General features: G+C 37.5%; 1 protein-coding gene across 1 annotated transcript in view; it reads right to left on the bottom strand.

Annotated features, from left to right (window-relative positions):
* LOC140172465 (uncharacterized) overlaps positions 1-19001 on the bottom strand; it is an 89648-nt gene that overhangs the window by 7741 nt on the left and 62906 nt on the right. The window contains exons 35-44 of the mRNA XM_072195611.1: positions 11049-11183; positions 10599-10659; positions 9535-9602; positions 8332-8463; positions 7665-7790; positions 7121-7196; positions 5688-5785; positions 2554-2955; positions 1974-2087; positions 288-450 (exon numbers count right to left, since the gene is read on the bottom strand). Of these exons, the coding sequence (XP_072051712.1) occupies positions 288-450; positions 1974-2087; positions 2554-2955; positions 5688-5785; positions 7121-7196; positions 7665-7790; positions 8332-8463; positions 9535-9602; positions 10599-10659; positions 11049-11183 (1375 nt within the window). The remainder of the gene's footprint in view (positions 1-287; positions 451-1973; positions 2088-2553; positions 2956-5687; positions 5786-7120; positions 7197-7664; positions 7791-8331; positions 8464-9534; positions 9603-10598; positions 10660-11048; positions 11184-19001) is intronic.

Here is a 19001-nt window from a genome sequence, read left to right as displayed (position 1 = left end):
ATTAAATAGTGCATCTATTAAAAAAACAAATTTACTCAAACATTGTTCAGTTTTGAAATTGTGATTATTTTTCCAACTGTAAGGATACTTTATTGGCGCAGTATATTAAAATTTGACTTTTATTGCTAGTTAAGACTAACTAAAGGATTGGGATTGACCTATGTTTCATTTGGCAAAACAAGATAATATTTTTTTAATCACAAAAAATTAGTGCTGTATTTTTCTGGAATAGGGAGTACTTTTTCTCAATACTGCATTTATACATGTAAAGGGAGGATCAACCATACCTTTCCTCTACTTCTTATTAGCCTTGACCACTTGACTTCAGGTGTCTCCTTACAGAGGGTGATCAAAACATCTCCGCCAGTTGAACGGGCTTCATAGTTGGTAATATTCACACTACTATAGAGATTCAGGTGGAATGAATAGACCACATGATCTAACTGGGTACTGTGGGGAAAGAATAAGATATCACTTGACTATAGAATAATACTATAATTATTACCATTACTACTTGCATATTTTGTTGTGAAGCTTGAAGTTTTATATGTCCATGTTCTTATGTTGTTGATTGACTTTTGCTCCTTACTTTTGCCTATATCGCAATTCCATTATTGCCATCTTTGGTCTGACTGGATCTGGTTATGTCAAATATTCATTAAAGTAATTCCATTCCATCTACAAATTTCTTTTCTGGTGATGGATAAACTTTAGGCATAGTTCCCTTTTAGATTTTACAGTGATTTCAGGGTTACCAAAAAATTTCAGAGCGAATCGGGGGTCAAATAATCGAAAACTTGTCCAATTTTTCTCTTAACCATTGGTTAAGTCACGGGAGCCAATGTTGTAAAGTCACCCAATTTTTTTCTTAACCATTGGTTTCTATGGGACAGGACATTGTCAAAAGTCGCTGGGGAAATCTTCAAAAGACGCCCAATTGGACTACCCAATCGTGGGTTTGGCAACTAGGAGTGATTTTACCTTCTAGGATGAGTGGTCAATATATCTTCAGTTAGAATGAACAAAAATGGGATATTCCAGTTGAAATCCACACTCCCCCTGTGGAAGATTTTGGAAATAGCTTCCACAGAGGGAGTATGTTTTTCAAATGTAATTGGTCAGGGTTAATCATTTTGAAACCCATACTCCCTCTGCATTATGACTTTACTTATATCTTCCATAACTGGAGTGAATATTTCAAATAGAAGTCACCCAACTGTCTATTCTATTCGAAACCCATACTCCCCCTGTGGAAGACTTTACCAAAATCTTCCACAGGGGTAGTGTAGATTTTAACTGGAATAGCCAATGTCACTCACTACTATCCGTAAGAGTCAACACATGAAAACATCCGTATGAGCAATGATAATCACTGAACCAGAATTTGACCGAATAATTGGTGTGTAAAATAATACTGTTCAAGTTTATTTAATAGGATTTAGTCGACAAGAGGTACTGTCAACAACTTTTGCTATCACTCATACTTGGGTGAATAGTCATAGGGAAAATACTGTTCAAGTTTATTTAATAGGATTTAGTCAACAAGAGGTACTGTCAACAACTTTTGCTATCACTCATACTTGGGTGAATAGTCATAGGAGAAAATACTGTTCAAGTTTATTTAATAGGATTTAGTCAACAAGAGGTACTGTCAACAACTTTTGCTATCACATTAATTCTTGGGTGAATAGTCATAGGGAAAATACTGTTCAAGTTTATTTAATAGGATTTAGTCGACAAGAGGTACTGTCAACAACTTTTGCTATCACTTATACTTGGGTGAATAGTCATAGTGGTCAGACATGGCGAGTAAGTACTTCTATGTAATATGGTGAAATGTATTTTGCGTTTGTCCTGCACGTACGCCACTATGAGTTGCGACCGACGAATTGTGTTCGTCTCTAAAGGGGAACCTTGTCTTAACAAGTTACATGAAGTACACAAAATATAAAAATGTGATTAACCTAGCTCACCTGAACTGAACTCCTTTTGGATAGACCTCCAAGTCAAAGTCAGTCACCCCTCTGAGAAGAACTCTGAGTGTGATGTATTTGGGTGTCTGAGACCACTGCACACTGGGAGTTGCCCTGTAACAAGCAATGCAAATAATCACATCAAAATTATCAAGCAAGTACTCATCATCATTGACAGTGACAAAACAACACTTATATTCTATGGTTGAACAAATTCACCAGGATCGGTGGTAATCACTCATCATCAAGTGTTGACAAAGGCAACAGTGTTGCTGAAACGTACACTAAGTGCAATTTCTGGATCAGATACAACAAACCTTATCTTACAAATTATCTAGTATATCAACGAATACCAATCACAACCTGTTTGAATGAGCTTTAAAAACAAATCACAACCTACCCACCTACTCTATTTTGGTTTTGCCCATTACGCCAATACAACAATATTTAGGCATAAGGGTTAATTATTAATTAGTAAGCAAATTTCAGTTCTGGCCAATGTTATTTACTTAATATGTACATTGTTTACATAAATGCACAGACACAATGAATGCAACACAAGTATGCAAGTATTACTTACGTTATTGGTATATCTTCATCTTCCTCCAGTGGTGGCATGTCATCAGGCATTTCAACAGCCTCACTGTGCCCATTCACATTAGCATAGCCATTTGATTGGTTAACACTTGTTCCATTAACTACCTCTGATTGGTCACCACCGATTCCATTCACCATCTCCGATTGGTTAGCACCAATTCCGTTTACCATCTCTGATTGGTTAGCTGTTACCCTGCCAGACTCTGATTGGTTAATCTGTTCAGTGGCCGACACTGATTGGTTATCTTGGACTGGCAGTAAACCAAACTCCTCCAGGTTATCGGAAGTGATTCTCTTGTCGTCTCTATCTCGTTCTGTCAGGTGGCTGAATAGTAGGCCTATATATCCCATTGTGGTCTCTGAAAATGGCATCTGCATCATGTACCTGCAGGAGAGTAAAGATAATTGTGTTTTGTGTTGAGCAGGCCTGACAATGTGTCTTTGAAAAAAAGTCTGGAACAGCTACAAAATCTGAAATTATTTAAACCATACATACTTTTGTACACAACAAGTGTAGAAAAATATCTGGAAGTTGAAAAAAAATATCTGGAAACAGATAAAAATCTGGTCCCCTGGTGTTGAGCAAAGAAGCTACAAATGTAATATTTTAGTTACAATAACATTCAGTGATGCATCACTGAAGAACTACACTTCTACTTTTTTCACTTACAGTGTATAGTAGTAACTGATCCCAAATGAAATAGTCGGAAACTGTGTTTCATGTCAACTTATTAAAGGAGATAACTAGAGCAAGCCAAATATCAGATGACGGCTGTTGTTTTAACAACATCTAGCAGGTAATTTCATTAACTGACTCCTGGATGACTTTTGACTTCAAACACTTGCTCTTCAGACCAAGTTTGGTAAATCAAGAATGGTTAGAAGGTAAACCATTCCATTTGAAATCCACACACACCCTATGGGAAAACATGACCTTCATCTCCCACACAGGAAGAGTGAATTTCAAATGAGGTTATCTAAATGGGCAACTACATTTAAAATCTACACACCCTGTGTGGGAGATTAAGGTCATGTCTCCATAGGTGTGTTGAGAAATTTTGCAAGTGGTGCCCGACTATATTTTCTTCAATATGTTCCAGAAGAGTTTCCCCCACAGAAAACTATCATAGCACTGAAGCTTGCGGGTTGACAAAAGTAGCATGGTTTGTAAATCATAACAGTTTCATACATCGGAGGTGTAAGCAGCGAGTAGACTATATTAAAAATTATGCAATGGATTTGAAATTTTGACCAATAACCCAGACAACCCAGGGATGACCTATATATAACCCCAACCAGGGTTGTCACTAGACTGAATTTAGTGCCGGCTAAATTTCCATGATATTTGTCCAAAATACTCTCATGCGTCACTTTCCAGCTGTTTTTTAGGGTAAAAAGTACAATTTCTCTACTTGAGTGCCGGTTGGTCTGCCTGAGTGCTGGTTACTACCGACCGGCACCGACCAGTGTAGTGACAACCCTGACCCCAACCAATGTCAAAAATATTTGATGGTCACATGTTTATACATGTTTTAACTTAGACAAATTTGTATTACTACGATAACTGCATAAAGTGCTCCACAGTTATACGGCAAAGACAGCACATGTAAGTGTTTTTATCTTTTATTGTACCATATTTTATAATCAGTTCTAAATGGATATATAACCTTCTGGTCAGCTGTTACAAATATTTTTAACAACATAAAAAATTGACAGAAATTGTATATTATGGTTTTAAGTAGTGTTATTGCTTACACTAAGAGTGATAATGATGTAATGTAATGGAATGCAAAGGACTACTATACTAACAATAAAAAGTATCCAGAAAAGGAAATCACCAAGAGAATGGATCAACACCTAAAATTGTATACAAGTTAGGGCCATTATAGTTGAAATCCCTACACCCCCTATGGAAAACATGGCTTAAATCTACCACACAGGGAGTGTAGATTTCAAATGGAATCACCCAATCATCAGGTCACCCCATTTGAAATTCACACTCCCTGTGTGTGGCAGATCAAGGTTGTATCTTCCATAGGGGTGTATGTATTTCAACAACAACAGCCCATTTCTGGGATAATGTTGGAAGAAAATTAGTAGATGACTCCATAAATGAAAGTGTTCCTAAAAAAATGTCATAATACAAATGAAATGAACTGAATTCATTAATACATGTATTTAAATAAGTAAGCATAATTTCTGGATTTATGACAGTTTATCCGATGGCATTGACGTCAATATGATGAAAAGTTATTTGTTGCACCAAAAATGACCCAGGTTATAATAGTCACAAATTAATAGCTTGGAAGTTAAATTTTAATTTGTCAATATCTTAATCATTGTGGTATCGTTTTCTGTATAATGTCCTTATGATGAATGATGATTCAAGATATTTTCATTTCTTCTTTTCCCTATCTCTAGTATGGGAGTTAGAAAGGTGAGTTACTATTAATCTTGATTATACAAAGAAACCTAAAATGAAGTTTTGGAATGCTGTACAATAGCACATTATTAAAACTTACCCAGTTTGTTTAGCATAATCTTGTAATATTCTAATGGAGTCCAGAGGGTAGTACGATAAAAGAAAGTACACACTTTAAAAAGATGTATTTATTTTACAAGTGTTCTCTCTCATGAAGTAATAACTCTTCCCTGTATTCCAACTTTCCGTAACCGACCCATCTTACAACAATATAGGACCTCACTGACATTCTGACATGGGTTTTTTCAACACTGAATGGAGGACCAGGTACAAAGACTAACCAAAGGACAGTCCAAAGTGTGCCAACATTTTGGGGCTTTACTTTATTAAAGTTAATTTTTTATTACTTCCATGGTCTGTGTGCCAAGCGTACATGAGCGTAAACACAGAGGTGATAAACATTCACACTGATTGGCTGATCAACGGTCTTGACAACAATACGGTTTACCAATTGATCCGTCGTTGCGTAGATGGGAGGAGACCTTGCCACTTTTATGTGATCGCCGAAGTTTGACAGAAGCACTTTAACCCTAATCTTACCAAATACCACAGGCTGTGATCCTCCGCCACAGCGGGACAGGGATGGGCTCACAGGACACCTCAGACCAGAGTGTTAGGGTTCATTAATAACTTACCCTTCAAGGGCTTCATCCAGCTCTTCATTTAACATAGCACGCCTGTTAGGTTTGTTAGTAACAAGAGACAGCAGGGTCTGGGTTACCAACAAGATGATCTGAAAAACAAATCCACAATATAATAATACTATTAAAGATTTACAGAAATAAAGAAACAAATCAATGGATTTGGGAGGGCGAGTTAGCGCAGCGGTAGTTCCCTCGCTTTGCACCACTGAGGTCCCGGGTTCAAGCCCCGGCGTGGCCCAAGGACTCATGTGCACTTGGTTTATCCCGATTCCATTCTCGCTCTCGCAGGTTTTCTCCAGGATCTCCGGTTTCCTCCTGCTTTCAAAAAGTCGGTGATTAGTTGTTTGGTTATCAAAAACTTCCTTCACCCAATGGAATTTGGGGAGCTGCACAGATAATTGGTGGATGTTACAATCTAAGTGTGGAAAGGTCTGCGCCAGGTTCGGCTGCAACTGGCTTAGATGATACGATCTGATCTGATTGTGATTATTCACCACGGCAGCGAAATTACAGCACTTTGAATCCTTCAAGATCTAGCTGGAAAAAGGCGATATATAAATCCGAAATTTATTTATTCAATTTATTTTATCACCCAAGTGATCCAACCTCAAGAGCGGATGACCTTTATTTTGACCTATAATAGTGCATGGCCAGACCCAAAATGTCACATACTTTAATATAGAAGTCGCTAATCACGGTGTCCAAAATTAATCCATAAATTATTCCAGGAATGCACAGTTTGAGATCAGTGCAAGCCCTATCATAGTTTGAGATCAGCGCAAGCCCTATCGTAGCCAGGATCAGCTCGCCGAGTCAGGGTTGGCACAATTTAAATTTAAATCACCATTTAAATCAAATGATTTTTTTTAAATCACTGATTTTAATCAAGTTTTAAATTTTTTTACCATTTTTGATCAATTTAAGTTAATTTCTTTCTTAAATTGATGCTTTTACTTCATGCTACTAATGCTTCTACAACTTCTGGATACAATTAAAATACCTCTATGATGACATTTTATGTATTGCTAAAAATTCATTTTCAAGGTGCAGAATTCAACAGGTTTTTTCTTAAGATTTTACAAAATTTTTGTTGTTGAAATTTCCACATGTAATATGATTGGTTCCTATGCTCAAGATGATTAAACTTTTGATATCAAATTTGGTATCAACCTTCAAAGGAAAGTGTATAGAAAATTATTATATAAATTATTTTGCCATAAACTCATCAGACTCTGATTAAATGGGGATGAACTAGTGGCGACTTTTTAATTTGGCTGTGTTTATATATTGTACCTGCCTTGCTGTGTTATAGCTGCTTTGAATTACGACTCACTTAACCGTGTCTTAAAATCCACTTGATGGATAAAGATCACACATTATAATCCCTTTTTTACCCCTAAAGTTAAAATACATAATGAGCTTACATTGTCATCTTCAGATTCCCACAGCAGATTGCACAAAGCCTTAATACCTCCTTCTGTTCGCATGCCATCACGATTCCTATAAGGGACAGGAGAGCATCAAAATACAAAGTACAATGTCAGGAAAGTTCATCTGTGCTGGTGTAAATAATGTTTGACATCACTGTGCACAGGACTGTGACAGACAACCCTTTTAGTCTAGTCCAGGCCTTCTCAACTGGCGGCGCGCATGCCACTTGTGGAGTTAGTCGAAGTGGCGCACGGTAAATTTGCTAATTTTTTTCCCCGTTTTTTTTCACATATTTTTTAATAAAAAAGGGGTGAAAATACCACATGCGAGCCTTTAGAAAGCCCTAAAATCTCAGAGCGTCCGGGGGAACTGCCCCTGGACCTAAGACGGGCCCTTGGACCTCACCCGCTATGTGTTCGGTCACACACATGCTCCCTTGCAAAATCCTCCCTTAACATGTTGGCACTTCATGATCACTATACTTTCTCAGTTGGCACTTCAAATAAGCTACTTGATAAGGCCTGGTCTAGTCCTTACCTGATATGTGTAGCTAGTACACTCAGTGTTCTAAGTACTTCTTCCTGTGTTATGCTGCAAGAAGTTGTAGCCAACATCTGACACAAAGCAGCCACTCCACCAGATTCTTTAATCAAGTCTTGGTTTCTATGGATGGGAAAATGACATACAGTAGAAATCATTCACATTCAAAAGATGAATGGAAAACTTTTGAAGCAATCACAGAATTAAGACCAGAGAACCAGGACTCAACCGCTATTTTGATACACACAAATATTGGGGGCATTCATTTTTTGCTTGACTGCACCCAGAACTAATGTGTGCTTGTGTGAGATACAAGACACGCTTCATGGCGCAATGCACTGACGGCGTCAAAGGAGTGACGCAATATGTGATTATCACCAGATTGTTTTCATTTGTTATCATCGGCAAGGTCCCAAATACTCCCAATGTTTCTCCATAACTGACAATGATATTACACGTAGCGGTATAGGGAGTCCTGGTACTTTGGTTTTAATTCTGTCTGTGGAAGCAATTAAAATCCTGAGCACTAACACTTTTCTTACAGTGCCCTTGATTTGGTTAATTCAGAATAATAAAGAATAATTCACATCATGACAAGTCTACTTGGCTGTGCTACTACTAACTAGAAGCAAAGACATTGTACATTATGGTTTACACATCTCACCTTGGATTGTCCGTAGCTAAGACCCCAATACAAGCGCATGCAGAGTTGATGATATGTGTCCTCTGCCCATTTGTAGTAAGCAGTTGACATAATCCATGCACACCTCCATATTCCCTGATGCATTTCTTCACTCTGTAACAATTCATGATGAAACACATCCAGATTAATATCTTGTGTGCATATCAAGATCTCAGACGCAAAATGCGATATAGCCAGAGGCTATACTGTGGATATTTCAATTAATAGTGTTATTTGATGTAATGAGATACTTTGTAATTGCTAATTAGTGGTGATCACTTATTAGTTTTGTATGAATTTGGTATTGAAAGCTATCATTATACAAAGAAATGAAGACTGCAAAATAACACTATAATAATATAAGCCCAATCGCCATTCTAACTTCCGGTTTTTGAGAGCAGTTTTGGGATACTTTGACCTCTGACATATCGGGGAAATTGACGTAATTATTATTAATTTACTTATTATTGTCATAATGTTATCATTGAAAATACTTAAATAATTAATTTATAAAATAATAATATTTTTTACATTTGTTTCAATTATTGTAACACATTTTAGATGATATTTTGTACGTACAAAGACCAATATTTCAGAATTTTCCCAATAGGTCAAAGGACAAAGTGTCCCAAAACTGCAAAAACTGTCCCACAATGCATTCAAACTTCCAATGCCGATTTGGCGTATTGATTATGGCATTTATCATTCAGTAGATATGAATAACGGTTAATAGCCAAATAATATAATTTCGTATTGTTCAGCGTTCATAAATTACCATACAATATATAGCCGTATAATTCAGCTCTTTACCAGTACCGGCAATTAGCGGGCCTGCATACCCGCGTTGTATTTGAAACTGCTGATCGCGTATGCGGTAGAAATGGCAATTACGCACTACCTCGCATCGCGCGCTAAGTGTGCGTTTCGTGTTGGCAATGGTGCGCTGTATTACATGGCCTGGCGGTAGTTGCATGACATAAAACTGTTAAGCATGCATGAAAGAGTTTGGAGTAGGCCTATAACTTGATCATTTTAGGATTGTGGTGTTATTTATTTGAGTTAAATTCATGTTTACTGAATGATAAATTCGTTACCCCCTGTCTGTTCATGCAATACGAAAAATATCACTGGTTTGGACGGAGGCTACAAACAATAGCTTTATTCTCTAAATGGATGGATACTCACATAGATCTAAAACCAGCACATGTTTTCAGAATCCAGCAAATCTGCTCCTGAAGAGTTGTCTCATTAGTCTGGGTATAGAATAACATTAAGATCACGCTAGTTATGCTTACGGAGATGACACTAGTATATGTGTACATCCATATCAAAACGATGCACTTGTTGGCTGCTACATGTGTCTTATTTCACATAATACCAGTAGCTAGGAATAAATACCAGACTCATCTCAAGTGGAGGTAATTCAAACCATCCCCAAGTCGCATGGTTAAGGAATGTTCTGTGTATTCCTAAACCATATGATTTGGGGATGACTTTAAGTGACCTCCACTTGAGATGAGTCTGGTATTTATTCTTAGCTATTATGTGAAATGAGACACATGTAGCAGCCAACAAGTGCATCGTTTAAAAGTCACACTTGTCTGCAACTGAAAGATTTTGGTCTTAAATTTGAAGAATAGGTATGAAGACAATGATGCTTGTAGGACAGACATAATACTAGATAAAGAAATCACTGCAATTCTTGGACTTAGTTACAGATGATAACAGATCGCAGTTTTATTTTTGTGGTAGCTGTATTGAGCGCAAAAAGCACAAAAAATAATGTGCCGTGAAAATTTCCACTTTTACAGTAGTGCCGTTACGATTGCACCACTATTATGTAAAGTATGTTTATTTGTTTAAAGAAAGAACAACTCTTTCTGCCTCACAAGTACTGGTACACAAACGTACAATAAGCAACATGGTCTAAACCAACCAGGGCACAACACACATTTTAAACTAGAATTTTACGGATCTCGGCTTGAGTGGTTCTTGACGCAAACGACCACAATGCATCCACATTGATGCGCGGTGTTGTAAAACATTAGGAAATTGAATTAATATAGGCAAATTAGCTCATTTTCATTTTTAAAAATATGTAAATTAGACACCACAGTGCAAAATTTCTGTTGTATTTATTTGGAGTTTTTGTTGCTCTGTAAGTTTGCCTGTATCTCATTTTCACCATTGTCGCCTTTGCTTTGGTTGGATAATACCACATCACACATATCACATTAAACTTAACCTACTTCTGGTAGTAATTGACATATCTGTTTAAGGCCACCATGTCTGCACATTTCTCTGCAATTTCTGAAATTCAATAACACAAAGTTATAATCATATACAGCTCTTTTACATATTATATGACCTAGTGCCAAACCCCGCAAAATCCCACAGCACAAAGCGTTTGCAAGGAAAACACCCAAGGCTTACTATCCCGGTCTTGTCTTTTGCACTCAAGGGCTCCTTATGGTTTGCGACCAAACTGAAGCAAACAACTTTTCTCTTCATCTTCTTTAGTTCATTCTTCCTTCCTTCTTTTCTTTCCCCAAAAAGCAGAAAGGATGCTAGGGTTAAGTAAATCTTTTTAATGAGGTACATATTAACTCGACATTCTCAAGCTTTTTTAATCAGTGACTTTTTCAATTTCTCAACTCTCAATTACCACTAGGCAATCACTAAATTCAAGCTCTCCTTACCTTGTATTATTGTAGCACACATGAATAAGACTTCTAACTAGTAGTTTGTAGACAACTGCTTCATCTGTTTGTAACATGTACACCAAATGACAGAGGGAAACCAAGGCACCTTCTGTGCATAACTCATCCGGGTCACTGCAATGTACAATAGAGATCATTTTATGTTAGTTTAATGTAGGCCAATATAGAACTTTAAGCATCACGTTCAGTTTACTAACCTTGCCTCTAAATTTTGCGTCAAAATGTAACCTCACCTCACAATATATGAGATTGTTCATCAGATTACATCTAACATCATCAGACTAAGAACAAGACATCACAGGTGTACCAAATGTGTACATCCATATCAAAACGATGCACTTGTCGGCTGCTACACGTATCCCATTTCACATAATAGCTAGGAATAAATACCAGATAACATTCCTTAACCATGTGACTTGGGGATGAATTCAAGTGACCTCCACTTGAGATGAGTCTGGTATTTATTCCTAGCTATTATGTGAAATGGGACACATGTAGCAGCTGACAAGTGTATCGTTTTGATATAGATGTGCTTATTTTACTCTGCACTGTTAATGCTGACATGTTGTCACAATAATACTTGCCTTCTTGCAAAATACCTCTCTGTGACATGGGCATTATGAAGGATAGATTTACTTCTCTATGAAAAGAAAAGTTGAGGGTTATCTCATAATTGTAAAATATTCTGATTGAACAGATGCAACGATAGCATTAGCAGTATAACCCTGAAAAAATTCACTACCCTAAAACTTAACCCGAACCCTAAAATCACAGGGTGAAAATGGTATTCTTTACGGTAGTTTTGCTTTTGTCAAAGGATTTGAACTATAATCAAATTAAGTAATTCTTGGCCAAGCTGGAACACTGTGAACGCTAATGGCTCCGCGATAAACACACGCGAATATACCGCGGTACAGAAGAAAGTATACACGCGCCTTACACTGCGTACACGCTTAATACACTACATGGACGCAACGCGCATGTTCCAGTTCGGCCAAGAATTACTTAATTTGATTATAGTGTCCCATACCATAATGCAGTCTATTCAAAAACCTTTGGCATCAATCTCGGGCATGAGTGTGGGTAACTACACCATTATGCAGGACCTCCACATCGGGATTTTTGCAACTAAAATTGTTACCACTTTTTGTACTATTCCTTCCATTTTCTTTCAAATAAAATTTGTAAGTGAGCTCAATTCAAATTTGAATTTGATCATAAGTCCTCCATAACTGACTAAAAGGTTGCAGCAAAGCATAGCTATTTTACCTATTTTGGCCCAGTGAAAATTTAATTTTGTACACAAAGAATTGCAATTATGTGCTACAATTAGTCAATATAAGGAATTAAATAGCCAAAATTGGACCAAGAATTGCAAATCCATGTGTACAAAATCTAACATTCACTGGGCCAATATAACAACATACAGCCTCTGCGTAAACACTGGTTGAGATTATGGTTGGAGTTTACAGTCATTTTGCTTGGGAAATAATGCTTCATTTGAAGCAAGTTTCCAGCAGCAAAAAGGCTAGCATGAAAGAAAATGAAGACATTTGAAATCTTTTCTGTAAATAACACAAATCTTTCCTCCATATTGATCTAAGGATTGATCTGTCACCTGGGATTGGACCAAATTAACATTATGTCAATGCATACATGCAAGGCTTGTCCATGCACTATCAACAATGCCTTTGCTGAGGAGGATTCCCATAATTTTTTTTTCAGAATTCTTCATTCATATTTTATGACCATTATGTAAAATTACATGACAAGTTTACAAAGATATCAATAACAAGCAATTTTTTTAAGAATGTCAACTATATATAACACACAAAATAAGGTTTCTGAAAGCTTGTTTTGAAGAACCAAATCTACTCATGCAGAGACATGGTCGCATCCGTAATGACTTTTAAAATGGTAATTTTGTCCTGACTGGGAGGTTGTTGTTGTTATGGTTGCGGGTGCATCACACCATGTGCAACCGTAAGGCTGGTTATAGCCTAGCCAGTCGTTAGCCAATGGGAGTAGACCAATTGTTGGCGTAGGTTTGCCGCCATTTCATATCACATTCAGCTTTCATCAAATTCAGATCGAGCAATTCATTTTCCCACCCACCACTACCTAAGTAGTAGTAGTTAAAGGGGGGTAACCCTATTGGTTTTGGATATGGATTGTTTTTAAAATTACATAATAATATCAAATATCGCCCCCTTTATGCTGCTTTGTGAAAAAACAAGAGCATTTTCAGCGTAAATGTGAATAAATAGCCAAATTTGCAATCCAATACCTTGGTATACGTGAATTGCATTCTGGGCAGGCAAGCAACAACAACAATTAGCGTTCAGTATGACGTACAATGCCCGCCCGTATTGAACGGAAAATATTTGTTTTTTTCGTACCGTTTCAGAAAAAAAGGAAACAAAATATATTTCCCCTTGCAATATGTACATTTCAAATGAATATAAAAATGTTTGGGTTAACAATGGAGAGAAAAAAACCCTTCCGGTACCGGGTTTTGAACCGGGTACCTCTCGGGTAAGTACAAACGCGCTAATCAATTGAGCTAAACAGCCCACTACGTGAAGCGTGGAAGTTCTATAATTAAATATGGTGCACAGTCTCCTCAGCAGTTAGTGTGGTTCGCTTTTTTCACAGAATGTGTATGACGCGAAACCAAAGTAGCTGTTGAGGAGACTGATGATCGCTCATAATTCCCTGCCCCAGAATTCGGAGTCATTTTTAGTATTTACAAACTGGTAACCTGTAAAAACCGCTGTGTTTCATGATTTCTCCGGAAATACATCGACTTGGAGCGTCAAATTCAAGGATAGTAATGAGAAAAATAGTATCTATTATGTGATACCAAAACCTCATCAACAATGAAAAAAATCGGGGGGATGATGCTGTCGATCGGGTTACGGACCTTTAATAGTTATAATGATAAGTTCTTTGATTAGTTATCGACAGGTACTTCTGTAAGAAGTACATGCTTTGTTGTGCTAAAAAGTAATGCTGATTGTCATGTCGTGTATTTATGGAGCTTTAGTGTTTAAGAAGGCAACCTTTCAGCTGGATCCTTTCTGTGCTATTTCACCCGAGTGGTGTTTTTCAGCTTAGGTATCAATTACAAATCACATTAATTCAGCTTTGAGCAGCCATAATTGCAAGTCTTTAGAATTCAAAATGTTTTCATTAATTCAAGGATGGTCAGGAATCTCTCTTGAGCTAAGCTCATTGCAAGTGTCGCGTGCCTCGGGGTTTCGTGGGGATTATGACGACAAAAGGTCCGGGATCGAAATGATACAAATTCGTACACAACAGGGTTTATTTCAGGAACATTTTATTCATCCTAAAACCATGCGGGAATGCATCGTTCTTCTCCTTTTACCCTAAATTCCTCCCTTTTAGGGAGCACCCCAAAACTGGGCGAACCCGCCAGAGGGGAAGGGGCCTAAGATCGTATCTCCACACAAGTTACAATTTCCTAATTGTTTTAAAACCCTGTTATTTGGCCAAATATTGCCATAGTCACGGCCTGAAAAACTGTTTTTTTCCCGGCAAGCTAGTTTCACTTTCCCGCGAAAAAAATGGCTCTGAACTCTGCATTCATTTGGGCGCAGTGCCGATGATGCCGCGTGATTTGCTTATCAACAATTCAACTTAGTATGCATTCACGTGTCAAAACATGCGTGACTGCAGAGTCGGTCAGTCGGTGTGTATATTTTAAAATAGATTTTAAATACCAATCTATGATTTTACGCACATGGGGGTTGGGTTTCCTATCTAAATAGCAGGGCGAATGTTTATATTTTTGGGACATCCCTATGACGTAGTCGGGGATTCCCTATGCAATTTTAGACATAGTATTTATCTGATTTAGTTATTTTCGATGACGTACTAGATATTTTACTACCATCATTGTTCTTTCTTTTAGAAATATGTTGTTAATTTTCGTATAATTACGATAAAATTAAGTAAATATTACCGTCGTGAGGTACTAGCATTACCGCTCGCTAGTTTGTTTACGGAAAGTTTTACTGCATTGCAGTAATTGCGCATGCATCGTGCATGTACAGATGTTGTACGGTACTTTCTGTGTGAGCTACCGCTATATTGTGTTGTCTGTAGCACATGTTGTTGTACATGTACTTGCTTGTTTTCACGTAGGGTTTTTGAAGATGGGCGATGGTGGACGCGCGCGGGGATAACCTTGTGAGTGATGGGACAGATTCGGGGAGCGACTGTCGGGCATAACTGGGCGTCCAGTGCTACACTACAGTGGTGAAAAAAGGATATATTTAAAGAAATATTTGGACAACTTTTAAAAAAAATTTTTTTTTCCCCATAGCTCTTGTTTCCCGCGAGTTGTATGAATTTCCCGGCAAGGAGCTTCCCATATTGCCCACTTTTTCCCGCTGTGGCCATAGTTCATGCGTAGGTTGCATAAGCAATCTCGCTTCAATGCAAGTGAATGGGAGTAAGCCACTCTGCTTTTCTGCATTATTTCTTATTTTTAGGTATTTCTGAAGGTTTCGGCAGCCATTGGTTCATATTAATCAGTTTTGCTAAACTTTATATATAGAGTAATTCACCCTGCTGAGCAACCTTACAATTTTATTATATTCTAAAAGTAATTCACCCTAGCATTTGAATGTTTGCCTTAAAATACCAAAGAATTCCCCTACATAGATCTGAGCTGTTTGTTTGTTATATTATGTATACTGCTTGCTGAAATCTTTATATAACCGAACCAGGTCTTATTAAATCTCACTATTAAAACTACTGCTCGTGCATGCATTGCACACGATCAATGTGATGACGCAATCAGCCTAAGTCATATACACCAAGGAAATCGCTGGCCGGGCAAGCATCACCCGTGTGGCTACAGGTCGGTGATCTTCTGCGTGGCATGCAAGGGGTGTGAGGATTGAATACCAGGGGTAACAAGTGACTTTTTCGTTTCTTTTTTCCTTCCGACAGCAAAAAAACATTGTGTTCAGTTGGGTTAAGTTATTGTTGTATATGTTATGTAGAAAGCTGAAAATAAATTCTTGGTTCGGCTTGATGGCTGATATGTGTGGCAACATTAAGTGGTGCATCTTATATTTTATTTCACTGTCTTTTGGGTAATGTCATGATATAAAATTTCATTTACAGAAACTAATATTGCACTTTTAAAGTAGAATTATATAAAAATAAAAGGAAGAAAGAAAAACATACTGATGTTCACACGATTGTAATGTATTTTAATAAACTCACAAACCCTATCAAATTTTAGGCCTTGTTAGGTACTGTATAATGTAACAAAATCCTGAGATTTTTAATAAATTACGGAACACAAGATTGAATTTAAACGAATATTAGTAGAACTTGTGTATGTCTGAAATGTCTAGTTGCATATGACACCAAATTGAGCCAATCGAACTCATTATTTAAAAACAATTGATGGACTGATACACCCATTGATGATATAGGCACTGGAATGAACTTTATTTGGTTTACCTCATTTGTTTGGCTCAAAATTAAAAGGTCACATAACTGATATTGAAAACTCAAAATAATATTTTTCTGGAAATGCTACAATATTGCTTTAAAAGAAAGAACCTGACTTTCATTATTTTACAAATATGTTGGCAGACAAACTATAAATGGCCATATCTTCCTTCCTTCCATACGTGCTTACCTCAAATGGTTGAGTATCAACGCACGGGCTTTACATGCACAGTTTACCTATGCACGATCCTGGAACCTAGGATTGATTGCAGATATCAGAACCGGGGATGGTCCCCCTTCTCTTTTCGAATAGCTCTGACACTTAACGTGCACAGGGTTTGACTCTTCCTGTACACGGGACCAACTGTTTTACGTGACTTCCGAATCACGGACGAAGCACATACACTACCTATATCTGCACGTGATAAGCAGTGTATGGGGGCGAGAAGAAATTCTTCAATTAAATTCTGAAATTAAATTACTGAACCTAATTAAAGGATTCCCAACCATATAGGAACTTTTTGGGAGGGAAGAGAATTTTCACCTAAGGCAAGCCCAAGGCTCGAACCCTTGTCGATCGTATCTCACGGCTGGCAGCGCAACGCCTTAACCACTCGGCCATCTCGCCCTAATCTAGCCTTATTACTTCAACCTTATCCATATTTTTTAACTTACAAGGCATTCTTTTATGTTTCATGCAGTCATGCTGCTGTTATGGAATAATTTCAACAAGTCAATATTAAAACAAATAATTGAAATAATAATTAAAACATCCGCATAAAATATTTCCTACAAATCTCAGAGCACAAATCAGTAACCCCTTTCAATACTATAAACAGGAATTTACAGTTTGATAAATATTTTCAATACTACAATTATGTGAACTTTGTATCCCATGATAACTGTACCGTACTGAAAGAATCACAACAATCACTACTGGTATTAGGCCATTCCACTTAAAATCCACACTCCCCTGTAGAAGATTTTGGAAATGCCTCCCACAGGGGAGTTTGAATTTCAAATGGAATGAACAGATTAGGCAGCTCCATTTGAATTTCATACACCCTCTGAGAAAGATTCAACATGAATCTTCCACAGAGGGAGTGATGAGTTTCAAATGGAACTGCCTAATGTGCTCATTCCATTTGAAATTCATACTCCCTCTGTGGTAGATATTTCCAAAATCTTCCACAGGGGGAGTGTGGATTTTTAATGGAATAATCCATTATGAGCTCTACCTGTTCCAGTGATTTGTCCCCTGAAGGCAAAAGCAACAGACCAAAACTTAACACAATATTTTGCTCTTGTTACCGTGGTTATGCACTTAAAACTTAATTTATAAAGTTTCTTTTTTTCATTAATTTTAATGTTCTTTTTTCATTAATCTTTTTAGGTTTCTGTTTTTCATTAACTTTTACATTTCTTTTTTCAGTATCTTTTTAGGTTTCTTTAGTTTTAAGGTTTCTTTTTCCATTATTTTGAAACCTACAAAATATATATTTTAAATGGAATCATTATAACCAACTCAGTGACTTTGAAAAGTTCACAGATTAGCCACAATGAACAGACTGACGTATGTGGGGACTCTAAATTGAAAATTACACAAAAGAAGCCTACCCAGACAGAAACAGAATCACAATTGACTTTGAAAGCCTCACGAAGCAGACGCTAGTTTCACTTGCTGCTATTGAACACTAGACGGTATCAAACTATTATTGTAGCGTTGTAATCAGACTACAACTAACAAACTATTAAATATGGCTATGTATAACAACAACATTCACACCTGCTGGAAGCTTACAACAAGTATAAAGTGCAAAAGAAAATCGGAAGCTCTAGATGACAGCAGCGCTCTTGTATCGCCATACGGTCTAGCCTTCACAAAGTCTGAAGATCTCATTGTAGCTGATATGGAGCTAGCACAGTTAAAGCAATATGAGGGGCTGTCGTCTGCTAAACTTGTTGTGGACACCAAGATAGGATTGCAACCTTGGCGGTCTTCCAATCCGTGGCAAGTTGCCGTCAGTAGCGATAATTCGCGCTATTTTTTAACCGACTACACAGACTTGCTCAAAGTGTACGGGAAAGATGGTGGTTACATGCAACGCATTGCGACTAAAAATCCACATAGGGAATCCATGGGAGGGGTGAATTCCAATCTACTACTGGCTGGTTTAGCGGTTGATGGTAAAGGGTGTCTATATGTAGGGGAGACTACACAATCCTATATCAGTAAACACCAAGAAGACGGCACACATGTACACAGCTTTCATGTGTCCATAAAACCATGGTACCTAGCCGTCACCTCAAAGGACCAAATCGTAGTAGCTTCTGACAGCCGCAAAGGTGTTCAAGTTGTAGATGCTTCTGGTAGTCTCTTACACACTCTTGAAGTTCCTAAAGAAACAATCACATGGAAGCCATCTGGTGTGTGCTGTA

The sequence above is a fragment of the Amphiura filiformis genome, chromosome 16 (genome assembly GCF_039555335.1).
Source record: "Amphiura filiformis chromosome 16, Afil_fr2py, whole genome shotgun sequence".
Taxonomy (NCBI): Eukaryota; Metazoa; Echinodermata; class Ophiuroidea; order Amphilepidida; family Amphiuridae; genus Amphiura; species Amphiura filiformis.
The sequence above is the reverse complement of the archived record's forward strand: the minus strand, read 5'-3'. Positions and strand labels throughout refer to the sequence as shown.